The following is a 13,553-nucleotide window of genomic DNA, read 5'->3' on the forward strand; positions in this document are numbered from 1 at the left end:
GATTTCTCACTTTCTCTTTGTGTCTCTCTGGCAAGCACATGTGCCTTATGCAAAATTCTCTCTCTAAAAAAATTAATAAAATAAAAAGAATATTGAACAACGTTCAAGCAAGAAACTATCATTTCAGGGTTCTTCATAACAAAGAGACACAGGACAAATACCTGACATAAAAAAAAATTTAATTTTATTTAGTATTATTTTTTAATTTGCTATAAGGCACATGCATTCACCAGAGAGAGACAGAGAGAAAATTAGAAAGCAAGCTGTCAGGTATGGGACTTGAACTACAGTCAACCATGTGGGAGTCCAGTGTCCTAACTGCCATGCCACCTGCTGGTCCAATACATGCCATTTTAAACTTTTTTTAAAGAATTATTTTATTGAGTTTATTTATTATTATTACTTTTTAATTTGAGCAGAGAGAGAGAAGAGAAAGTGAGTCTGGGACTCAAACCAAGGTCAGCCATGTGGGAGTCCAGCACCTAACTACCACGCCACCTGCCAACCCCAATACATGACATTTTAAGCATTCATTTAGTCTTTGCTGTGAAAAATATTCACTTTAACATTGGGAAGAAAATGTGCACTATAAACAATGGCCGATCATCAACAAACAACAGGTTCTAATCAAGGTTACATTGCAACTTACCTGCAAAAAAGGCACAACAAGGTTGCCCTACTTCTGCCTTAAAACCATTAGGCAACTTCTGCTGGCAAAATTCTGCTAGTGATTTGTTTAAATCTTTGAGTTTCTTTAAAGCTGAAAATGTAAGGCATATAACATATGACATTTAATATTTTCAAAATATAGAACATACATTTTCCTTTGAAGTCAGAAAAAGTTTGGATCATAAAAACCTCAGGTACATCCCCAAACAACTATTAAGTTGACCAAATGTCTTTTCTTCTTAAGAAATTACTGGGCGAAAGGCTGGCCCTGTAGCCTAGTGGGTGAGGGTGCTGGTTCCCATATGGCCAGCTCGTTTCAATCCTGGCCCCAGCAGCTTGAAGAACATGCCAGGCACGAGTACATGTGTGCCTAAATTCCTGACGGGATGGAGAAGTGGAGAAGAAAGGACTGTGGTGTGACCACGTCCCACTGGGGGATGCTTTCTACCTTTTTCTCCATTTCTCTTTGGCAAGCACGTGTACTTTCAGACAAAGTAAAAGAAAAAAACTATCAGGCAAATAGCCCGTTATTTAGTCAATACTCTCAATAAACACAGTACCTACAATTTACTGGGCAACAGACACAACCATGGCATTATTAGTAGTATAAACCAGATCATGAGCTTTGTAGGTGGTCAAGGATACACGATACAGGTTTATACAGAAAGTGACATAAAGCTGTCGTGAAAGAGTAAACACAATCACTCAAGAAACAGCACAGATCAGGGCCGGCAGGTAGCGTGGTGGTTAAGGGTGCTAGACTCCCACATGGCTGACCGTGTTTTGAATCCCGGACTTGGTGGCTTGCTTTCTCACTTTCCTTCTCTCTCATTCTTGCTCTGTCCCTCTCTCGTCAAATTCAAATAAATAAAGTTAAATAAAATAATTTTTGAATTAAAAAAAGAAATAGCACAGATAATGTATGCTAAGGAAATGTGGAGAACTCATGAGCCATGTGTGCTGCAGGATTCATGGAGAAATCTGAAATGGAACACCTGTGACAGAAAGGATGGGGCATTCCAGAAGGAACTGAAACAAAGTACAGAATTGCAGAATCTGGCAGCCAGAAAACACCTGGTGGGCTGCAGTCTAACCAAGAAGAGGAATGGAAAGATGAGCTACTGAAGAAAATAGCACAGATGTGCTCAGAAACATACAGACCAGAGAACATTAGGAGATAAATAGGTGTGATCCAGTAGGAAGAAGAAAAGTAATGCCTTTTTAAGTATGTGACAAAAGCTCATTCACACAAATGAAAACTAAATTACAGTGAGTTAGATTTTTTTTTTTTTTCTTAGAGAGGTTTTAGCTATAGGGTGCATGCACTCACCAGAAAGACAGCAAGTGAGAAATCACACCCCCAGGAAGGATGGCCACGCTGCCATCTCTTCTCCCCCATTTTCCTCTCAGGATCTTGGGCATGCACGCACACTCGCCTGGCATGAGTTTAAGCCACCAGGTCGGGGATTCGGACTGCGGTTGACTATATGGGAGTCCAGCAACATAGCCACTATGCCAACTGCTGGTCCCATGAGTTAGAATTTTCATCTTTCAGATTGGTCAAAAGAAGCTTAAGAACACACCTCTGGCAATTGGAAATGGTGTAGAAAAAGACACCTTTGAATGCTGTTGCTGGGGAATTGCTTGGCTGATCTTGGAAGGGTACCAGGTCTCAAATGCACAAGCACGACTTACTCTTTGATCTATCAATTATAATGTTAGCAATCTGTCCCAAGGATACTCCCAGAGTAAAATCAGAGTTTAAGGACTTGTTTCAGTAATGAAAGTTTGGAAAGACTATTCCTCTATTTAGCCCCACCTAGGCTAATTAAATTAGGGTAACCTACACAATGGAACACCACGAAAAAGAATGGAATGAAAACCAAACACCAATGTGGTGTCTTGCATTGGATCTTAGAACAGAACAAGGGCATTAGTGGGAAATACAGCAAAATGCAGATAAAGTCTGGAGCTCAGTTAATAGCACTATACTACTGTTAGTCATTTAGTTTTAATGAATGTATCATAATTATGTAAGGTGTTAACTACAGAAAAACTAAGTGAGGGATATACAGAACTCTCCACATCTTTGCAACTTTTCTATAAATCTAAAACCGTTCCAAAATACAAGCTATGTTATAAAGAATGGGCCCAACCACGGAGGTGCAGGAGGTGCGGCACCAGGCAATGCTGGAGCCAGGTATAAAACTGCAGTGTGGAACAGGGGCTGACCCAAAGCACACCGGGGCCCATGCACTCCCATTGATCATGCCTGGCTAGAAGGCTGGCAGTTCATCGCAATGTGGTGAGAACTAGTCCAGAGTGCCCGTGTCTCTTCTTCCCCCCACCTCAATAAAAACCATTTTTAAAAATTAAAAATAAAAGGAACAAGAATGAATAAAACACTATGTGATAAAGGATGCTAAGAGTAAGAGGGAAAAAAAGTAAAGACACAAATCATTTACAATGTTTTACCATTTATGAACCCATAAATGAATACATACATACAAATATATATACAGATGACCTCTAAAAAGATTCTTAGAAAAATTATAGGGTGGCTGAAGGATATTTAGAAAACTGAAAAGCAGAACTAAGAAGCTTCCTTTTTAACCCATAATCTTTTAAAACTTGAATTTTATACCATGTTTGTACAGTCAACTATAAAAATGTAAAAGGAATTTGGAAATGTTCACTTTTATCATATGTGCAGTAGTGGCCTATGTACCAGACGACTCTGAGTAAAGGGACGACAGACTTCACGACTTGGAAGTCAGAAAGGGACTTAGTTACTACCTATTTACTATCCTCATTGAGAGGGGTGAAAACTAAGATCTGGAGAAAATAAAGTCAATAATCTTCACCAGAATGGCTAAAACTTAAAATACGAAGTGTTTGTGAGGATGTGGAGCAACCAGAAGTCTAAAACTGAGGACTGTCATAAACATTTTGGAAATGACATTCCACAACCCACACTGAAAGTACACATACCCGTTTATGACCCAGTAATTGCATTCCTAGATATAGGAAATACATATGGGAACCAAATTTGTTCAAGATGTTCCATATCAACATCATCTCATAGCCCAAATGAGAAGCCGAATATTCCATAGCAGAAGGAAAATAATAAACTGTAAGACCTTCACAGAACAGAGCGCTATACAACAATGAAGAATGAGCTGCTGCTCCATGTGACAACAGTCCCACCATGTAGAAAAAGGAGAGTACCAGGGCCCACAGGAGCACGTGCCACCATCCCACTTATGTACAGTCCAAAATGAGGAAAACTCGTCTAGGCTAGCAGAAGGCAGCATAGTGTTTACTTTTGAAAGAGAGGGGTAGTAAGAGAAAATATGAAGGAATCGTCCATGACATTAGTAATATTATTTCTCTTTCCTTTCCCAGGTGAGATGACAACACACACCATCATGATCACAGTTTCTGTTTGATTGCGAAAGGATGTGTGCGCTTGCCGAGAAAGCAAGCACACTCCACGGGGCATGGGCATGCTGCAATCCTATTCTAGTCTCCATCCTGCTGGGACATGCAGCACACGTGCGCATATACCCAGTGTGCTATCAAGCCGCCATGTCTGGGATTCAAAGCAACGTAGGCCATGCGAGAGCCCACACTCTTAGCCACTAGGCTACAGAGCCAATGCCCTGCTCTGTTCTACCTAGAGTCTTGCGAGGTTGCCCCAGGCCAGCTTTGAGCTCAGGATCCTCCCAATGCCTCCTCCAGAGTCATTATTATAGATGTATATCACAACGCCCGGTCTTTGCTAAAGTTTTATTTCTTGACTTAGAGGTTTTCTTACACAGAGGCATTGTCTTTGTGATAATTCACCATGCTACAGTATTCATTCACTCCTTTATGTATGTTATACTTTAAATCCACAATTAAATTTAATTCCAAAAGTAAATTTAGGAAACATGTGAATGGATATTAAAACCCAGGAGGAAACAAATCTAAAGTTTAAGTGGGGGGGGGGGAATCTACAAATTCTAAACTGGCTTAAATATAAAGCAAGATTGCTGGCAATAGAAATAATGTCTTGGGAACCAGCAGTTAGCGTAATGGCTATGTCGCTGGACTCCCACGTAGTCGACCGCGGATCGCGTCCCGGACCCGGTGGCTTAAAACTCATGCCGGGCGCATGTGCGTGCGTGCCCAAGATCCCGAGAGGAGAATGAAGGAGAAGGGATTGCGGTGTGACCATACCCGCTGAGGGGTGATTTCTTGCTTTCTGTCTCTAATGTCTCTCTCTGTCTGTCTGGCGAGCGCACGTGCCCCATAGCGAAAATCTCTCAAAAAAAAAGAAAGAAAGAAAGAAAGAAATAATGTCTTAAAACAGAATAAAAGTCAACTAAATAAAATCAAATGTTTCCTGAAAACATTAATAACCACTTGGCCCTTCTGGAAGAAACAGCACTTTTATCACTTAGTGACAAACTCATCTTAAACTAGAATCTATGTCAACGTATCTATTAAAAAATAAATAAGAGGAGTTGACTTACCATCCTCTTTAAGCACATGGCAATAAAATTCTCCAGGACTATATACCATGCAGACCACGACATCCACTGTTTGGTCAACAGCAAGTTCAACCCATGTCCATTCCAACAGATTTACTTTTCCTTCTACACTTAAGGGACCTGCAAAAACAATTCAGCATTTTGGAAAAAAAAAAATTGAGCAGTGCTGTGGTAAGATACAGCAAGAGCAGAGAGGATGGGGGTTTGCTGAGGAATCTGCTTTCATTGAAGAACCGAATTTCTGCTGATATCCCGAGTGACTTCACGGGAAAGTTAAAGTCAGACTTAGAATTAACCATCATTACAGCCATCATTACCTCCCTGAATTTTATCCCCCCCCCAACCTTTTCTTTCTTTTTTTTTTTTTGTTTGAGATGTTTTTGCTATTGGGCGCGTGCGCTCGCCAGACAGACAGACAGAGACAAAGAGACAGAAAGCGAGAAATCACCCCCCAGGGGGGATGGTCATGCCACAATCCCTTCTCCTCCATTCTCCTCTCGGGATCTTGGGCACGCACGCACATGCGCCTGGCGTGAGTTCTAAGCCACCGGGTCCAGGACGCGAACCACGGTCGACTACGTGGAAGTCCAGCGACATAGCCATTACGCTAACTGCTGGTTCCCCCCCACCTTTTTTTAAAGGAAGGAAAGAAGGAAGGGAGGGAGCGAGGGGAGGGAAGGAGGAAGGATGGACAAATGAGCAGGACCCAATTCAGTGGAATCACCTCCCTGAATTTTAAATCTACGCATCTGATCCATCTCGGCTGTCAGTGAACCATAAACGTTTCAACAAAATTTCAGTTTTTAAACACACTCTTAAATGTAGTTAGATGAATGCTTAATTTAAAAAGCTGGGACAGTACAAGAACCCACACATTTACAGAAGCATCTAAACTCCAGCATGGACATCCTCTGCAGGCATTTACCCACCACTGGCTTCCTTCGCATTGCTAGGCTTCTCCGTCACCAACCCCTTTTCCACAGCGAAGCCGGCATCTATGAGAACTTTGGCGATGCTGACGTGCGGCGTCACGGATCTGTCTAGAAGCTCCACCAGAGAACTGTTCTCCAACTTGTCTACGACCTTCACCGTGATCATTTTGTTCTGTACGATATTTTTCATGAGACAAATAGCTTCTGGAGTCCAAATTCCTAATAATGGCTTTACTCCTAGGCAAAATAATTTATCAATTATTTTTAAAATCTTAAAATAATTCTTATAGTATAAGCATTTAGAAATTTAACTAATTCCTACAGTTAAACAAGAACTCTATTACAAAAACGGGATCAAAAGTCCCACCTAAATAGAGAATTTTCTAAATATGAAAACAGATGAAATTAACAATGAGAAAATTTGTAAAAAGCTTGTCTCTGAAAAAAAAAAAATTCCTAATTCCATTCATATAAAATGTCCAGAAAAGCAGATCTACAGAGATGGAAAGCATATTAGTTTTTGCTTGGAGTACAAGAGAACTCCTTGGGGTGATGGAGATGTTCTAACACTGGATGATGGTAATGTTGGCTGAATTTAGTAAATTAACCAAAAATCACTACCTTGTACATCTAAAACAGCAAGTTGTATGGTCTGTCAATTACACCTCAAAAACGTTTAAGACAAATCAAACAAAAATATCAATCCAGAAAGAAGTATGGAGTCCCTAGATAACACATTAAACATTTGTAGCACTTAACAGAACAGCACTGAAATGGCACTTACAAAGTCATGATTCCAAGACTAAATCAATTAATAAAATATTGTAAAAGAACCAAATAATTTTCCAAAAACAAATGTGCAGCCTCACTGGACATGAAACAAATTGAAATGATTCCGCTTTCAGCTTATTGAAATTGGCTAAGATGAGATACAATAGAGATATATCTCTGGTATACAAACATGTGAAGACATTTATTCCTCCATACTTTTCTGGTGAGTAAGTTAGTTCAACTCCTTCTGTAGACAATGCACAACATACATCTCAAACATGAAAAGAGGCGTGCTTAGTGTTCCACCCCGGGAGTGCATCTTAAGGAAGTATTTCCCAGTATGAATACATTCTGCAACACATCCAAAACCATTTCCTTGGGATATGTTGCAAAATGTGTAATTACTAAATTACACATTGCTAGTAGAAAAAACTTGTAAACATCCTATTAATATTTAATACTCGTTAAACGACAGTACATCTTAATGATGGTTGCTGAAACCAGTTTATCAACCAAAAAACTCCTGATCCCAGAGGGACAAAGTACATACACAGTAATTTCTAAGTATACAATCATAATGCTCTTATTGTTTGAAAGCAGATTTTCCCTACTTCATGCATCTTTTTTGGGGGGGAGAAGCTTTTTTGCTATAGGGCATGTGTGCTCGCTAGAAAGACAGAGAGAGACAGAGAGAGAAAGCGAGAAATCACCCCCCTGGGGGGATGGCCATGCCACAATCCCTTCTCCTCCATTCTCCTCTCGGGATCTTGGGCACGCACACACACGCGTCTGGTGTGAGTTTTAAGCCACTGGGTCCAGGACTCAAACTGTGGTCACTACATGGGAGTCCAGTGACATAGCCATTACACTAACTGCTGGTCCCTTCCCTACTTCATGCATCTTTTCAGGTTTCTTTTTTCATCTTTAGGTTTTAACAGTTTAAGAATACAGAAGCCATATTTCCGTACCTGCCAGCACACACTTCACAGCTTGCATGGGCAATTCCAACAGCTTTGGAACTATGGGACAAAGTCTTGTCAAACTAAGAATTTCAAAGTTTCCATAATCTACATATCCAATCAGCACAGAGTCTTCAGAAGCATAAGCCAAAACAGAAGCCCGGTACCACTGATCATCCTCTGAAAAAAAAGAGACCAGCAAATGACTTTCCAATGCAGATACAAACAAAAACTTTTCCTCTCCAGATTAGATGGTCATTTGTAGATTTCATTTAACAGAATATCATGTTTTACAGAACATATACTTACCAAACATTGATACTCTAACAGGAGCATTTAACTCCAAAAATGTAACTTTTATCAATAGTTAACTACACTAAATACATCATTTGCTATCATTAAACTTTTCATTGCCTTGTCTCTCTAATAAACAGCTCATTAAGATGAATCGTGTGATTCTCCAAGGTCTTGATCAATAGAAACCATTCACAAAGGTATCAAGCCGGGCTAATTTTATAACACTTGCCTACTAGTATGAGTCAACCAGACGCCAACAGCCCATCAATCAATTCCCTGGAGGCTTACTTTTACCTGCCCTTCCATGGGGCCACTGGACCTCCTCCCTCAAGCAGAGACCACTCAAGGTAAACCAAAGATTATTTCAAATGTTTTCACTCAATTTTAAATAAAAAATGTAATTACCTGAGAACTGAGCACAACATATATCACCAATGGTTGGATAAAAATCAGAGCGTGGAGACACTTGACCACAGTACTCACTAAGGGATGCTTGAAGTTCTGCGAGCTTATCTGTAGGGACAGATCACATCTTAAACGAAAGGAATACACATCTATGCACTGCTTTTATTTTCGCAAGTTGAGTCTCTTCAAGTATGTTATCTTGGCGTAACAAATTAAGAACATTGACTTACAGCCACTTTGTAGTTGTTGACAAAAAAAGTCTTCTGGAGTCTGAATGTGGGCAACCACACCGCAAAACTCATCACCTACATTTAAAGTTAACACTTTGGGGATGAGGTCACTTTTGTTTACAACGATTTTGTTTTCAGCTATCATTTTCCCAGCATCTTCAAGATCACCTTATCAAAAAAAAACAAAAAAACAAAAAAATAAGCCAGTCTGATTTCATAAGTTAAAAAAAAAGTATACTTTAATTCTTTAGAAAAAGAGAATATGAATAGGACTGGGTCGAGGCTTTTGGAAGATGGCAGTCAAGAGAGCTCATGATGTTTCTTCTTCCTAAGAGCTATTTGTAATAATGGCAGTTTTGTTTTTTAAAAAAAAAATTATTTAACTTTATTTCTTTATTTAAATTTGACCAGAGAGGAACAGAGCAAGAGAGAGAGAAAAGGATAAAGCCAGTCACCAGGTCTGAGACTCAAACCACGGTCAGCCAGGGAGAGTCCAGCACCCTTAACCATCATACCACCTGCTGGACCCAATTATGACAGTTTTCTGTGTTACCAAAAGCTAAATTAATCCCAAGGAAGAAAATGAGCAGCAAAAAAACCAAATTCAGATCTATGAGGTTGAGAAAGTCAGGACATATCTTTCTATCCTTTTCTATCCAAAAAGGTGCCATGATTTTCCTGATGAACTAATAAATTACAAAGTTTTTTGTTAAAACTGTTTTTTGGGACAGCAGTGGCATACTGGTTAAGGTGCTGGACTCCCACATGGCCAACTGTGGTTTGAGTCCTGGACCTGGTGACTTGAAAATCACACTGGGTGCATGTGTGTGCATGCCCATAAAAATCCTAAGAGGAAAATGGAGGAGAAAGAATTGCAGCATGGCTATCCACCCTGGGGGTGATTTTCCACTTTCCCTTTCACTGTCTTCTCTGTCTCTCTCTTTCTGGGGAGCTCTTGCACCCTACGACAAAAACCTACAAAAAAAAAAAAAGGAAAATGTAATTTGGAATATACATCCTCTATATATCAACTTAGAACCCATTTCAGACTGAAATGTTAAATCCCACAGGAAACCATTTATTTTAATAAAATAAATTTAATTAGAAATCAAAATTCCATTTATTTATTTTAAATAATTATTTATTTAATTCCTATTATTATTATTTTAATTTGACCAGAAAGAGACAGAGAGAGAGAGAAAGGGAGAGCGAGAAAGCAAGCCACCAGGTCTGGGACTTGAACCACAGTCAGCCACGTGGGAATCCAGTGCCTTTATTCACCATGCCACCTACTGGCCCCCCTCATTCATTTATTTTTAAAATGACATAATGGACTACTTAATTTTTTCTTAATTTTTGCCAGAGGGCACATGAGCTCACTGGAGAGATGTAGAGTAGGGGCAGAGTGAGAGAGCACACCCCAAGGGGCATGGTCATTTCACAATCTCTTCTTGCCCATTTCTCTCCCTCGTTTAGGGATTTGGGGTAAGCACTCAGTGAGTTTTCAAGCCTCCAGATTGGGGACTCAATCTACACAGCTGGCCATGTGGGATCTGACTCCATAACCTGATATCATGGGATGGCCCAGAAATCAAAATTTTTAAAAAAGCATGAACTTGCTCAAAAAGAGAAAGGGAATAGACATAGAAAACAAGTCATGGAACCAGCAGTTAGCATAATGGCTATGTCACTGAACTCCCACGTAGTCGACCGCGGTTCGAGTCCTGGACCCAATGACTTAAACTCATGCCAGGTGCATGTGCATGTGTGCCCAAGATCCAGAGAGGAGAATGAAGGAGAAGGGATTGTGGTGTGGCCATCCCCCCTGGGGGGTAATTTCTCGCTTTCTGTCTCTCTCTGTCTTTCTGGCGAGCGCACGCACTCTATAGAAAAAAAAAATCTTAAAAAAAAAATAGTCAAGAGAAGAAAGTCTGGGCTAACAAGATTCTGAAGGAGAAGAGGCCTTGAATATACAATGGTAGCAAATGAGAACGTAAAAAAACTCACAGAACTGAAAAGGTAGAGTGACCAGCAGGTGGCAAGAAGGTTAAGGTAACTGGATCCCTCATGGTCAGCTATGTAGTTTGAGTCCTGGATATGGCAGCTTGAGAATTCTGCTAGACACATGTAGATGTGTGACCAAAATCTCGAGAGGAGATTGGAGAAGAGACTGCAATGTAGCCATCTTCCTGGCGGTGATTTCTCTTGTTCACTTGCTCTGCCTAGCATTTACAATGTTAGAAATGTCTTAAGGGATACATTTTTAGGATTGAGACTTAGATACTAGGGCCGGCAGGTGGTGTGGTGGTTAAGGCACTGGACTTCCATATGGTTGACTACAGTTTGAGTCCTGAACCTGGCAGCTTGGTTTCTCACTTTCCTTTTCTGTCTCTCTCTGGTCAAATTAAAAAGAAAAAAAAAAGAATTTTGATACTATGACACCAACAGAAACAGAATCCTGAAAGACAGAGAAAAACTACTACTTTAAGGAAAAGATAGTATTCGGATAAAACTAAGGTCAACTTCATTGTTTTAACCCAGAAATACAAGAAAACAGATACTCCACAATATTATAGGATTTTTTTTTTTTTTGTAAAACGAGGGTACTTTAATATTTTTTTGTACAACTTAGTAATTTATTGATGACTGCAGACATGTAAGACCGACTATATTCAGAAACATCATAGTCATGGTGGTTTTCCAGATTGGTGTATCACGTTCAAAAATTACAAGAAGTTACTTGTATGCAACTGCTATCAAACCAGTAAGACAGCATTTATGCATCCATCATTTTCAGGATTGTTGGTAACTTGGGCATATTTCCCCCAAATAGCCTTGCCTCTTTGTGTCACAAGGCCCAACTCACTCACGTTTACCTCAATGACAGTACCTTTGGTGATCACACCCAAAGTTATACATAGTGGGGATGAGAGAGTCTTCTTTACACCGAGGATTGGCAGACAAAAGGTGGCTTTCAGTTCAGGATGTGTTACGTGGGCCTTCTTGAAACGTAAGCCCATTGTCCTAATGAATCTTTCATATTTAGGTGGTTTTCTAGTAAAGCCATCTCCAACAAAGCAGAGTTTTATCATCCTCTTATATGCCTCCTCCTTTCTCTTTCCTGTTTGAGTAACTTTTAATACTCAGTTTCTCCCTGGGCTTGAACTTTGGGTGGAGGGACTTCCCATTTTCCTGCTTTCTCTTTCTGTTTTTGTTTAATCCTATGGGAAAATACTTTAGCTTGGGACTGTCCTTCTCTGACCAAGAGATAGGCAGGTACTGCTCCTTGTGGAGTGTTTTCATCATTCTTTAGTTTGGTGTTTCTCTTTTCATGCATCTTGACAGTCTTCTTCATTTGTGTTTTCTCAGCATGGCACTGTTTATGATAGAGCTTAGCCTTCAGACCAATCATCTCTTTTGTGTTCTTCAAACGTTCAGGAGCCTCTCAATTTTCCTTCTTTCTCTTTTTCTCATGGTAATCCAAATAGTATCCATAGCATTTACTATGTAATTCAATATATTTGTTTTGATCTGTAGGTGATGGCTACAGAGTTGCTGGGAGCAGCCTCTCAGACACAAAGAAGTTGTTAACTTTCAGGTCTCAGGGACTCACAAGTAGACTCAATGCAGTCCAAAATCAGAAAACATTATAGGATTATTAGAGAAATAGAATCTCACCATGGACCTTGATAGCCTCTTTGAAGACAAGGAGAAACTGACAGATCATACAAGTGAAGGGGGATGTGCTAAACAGAAACGGTTGCTCTTTGTGTATGATAAGAGATGCTTGTAGTTACATTAGAAATCCCATTAGAATGGAAAACTGGCCCCAAACACACCAAGGTTAAGTTCAATGATCTCAAAACATTAAAAAAAGGTAAAGGTAAGAAAAGAACTAGAAGTAAAAAATACACTTTTAAATGTTTCAGAAAAATCTAAAGTAAAATAAATGAGGGTGGCAAGAAAAATGAATTCCCACCCTGTTACTTCCCAGGGAAAGCTGTGTAGCATGTAAGGGCACAGAACTGGATTAAGCGGGCCTGGATTCTGGTTCTGTACCTTCCCAAGTCTTACCCACTGTCTCATCAGTTTCTGTTTCTTCCCTTGTAAAACAGGTGGAGTGGATGAACTGACAGTCCCTCTCAGGTATATGAGTCAATCAGAAGATCCTCTAAGATATGATTTTTTTAAAATTATATATTGAACGCTTTTATTGTACAGGCTGTCTGAAAAGTTATGATGCATTTTAGAAAAACGCATCATGACTTTTCCAACAACCTAGTATGTGTGATGCTGCATTAAGCAATAAGCAGGAGTTTTATTGTTCTTGTTTTAATTGCCAGAGTGTACAGGCACTTCTGAGAGAGAATTGAAAGGACACACACAGAAAGAGAGGAGAGAAATAACTACATAATGGGTATGGTCATACTACAATCCCTTCTCCATTTCTACACCCAATTCCTGTCAGAATTTGGGGCACGTGTGCAAACATGGCCAGCATATTTCTCAAACTTCCAGGGCCAGGATTCAAACTGTTGTCAAGTCATGTGGGATGTGGCTCCACTAGGTTATGAGGCCAGCCCAGGAAGAAGTAATTAAACAAGTAAAGGTCATAGTATTTGCTCCTAGAAATTCTAATACTTGTATATTTTAGTGGCTAAAGTAGCTAGACTGTGTATGTGTGTGTGTGTATGTGTGTGTGTTTAATCTTCCAGAAAGTGCTTATGCTTACCAGTAAAAAATACACAAAAGAGG

At 39.8% G+C, this 13,553-nt stretch overlaps 1 protein-coding gene across 1 annotated transcript in view; it reads right to left on the reverse strand.

The window, feature by feature from the left end:
- Window positions 1-13,553, reverse strand: part of TDRD1 (tudor domain containing 1) — a 77,661-nt gene that overhangs the window by 24,713 nt on the left and 39,395 nt on the right. Inside the window, exons 12-17 of the mRNA XM_006162761.2 lie at window positions 8,799-8,966; window positions 8,569-8,676; window positions 7,876-8,046; window positions 6,134-6,373; window positions 5,187-5,324; window positions 650-760 (exon numbers count right to left, since the gene is read on the reverse strand). Of these exons, the coding sequence (XP_006162823.1) occupies window positions 650-760; window positions 5,187-5,324; window positions 6,134-6,373; window positions 7,876-8,046; window positions 8,569-8,676; window positions 8,799-8,966 (936 nt within the window). The remainder of the gene's footprint in view (window positions 1-649; window positions 761-5,186; window positions 5,325-6,133; window positions 6,374-7,875; window positions 8,047-8,568; window positions 8,677-8,798; window positions 8,967-13,553) is intronic.

The sequence above is a fragment of the Tupaia chinensis genome, unplaced genomic scaffold (assembly GCF_000334495.1).
Source record: "Tupaia chinensis unplaced genomic scaffold, TupChi_1.0 Scaffold140534_1, whole genome shotgun sequence".
NCBI lineage: Eukaryota > Metazoa > Chordata > Mammalia > Scandentia > Tupaiidae > Tupaia > Tupaia belangeri.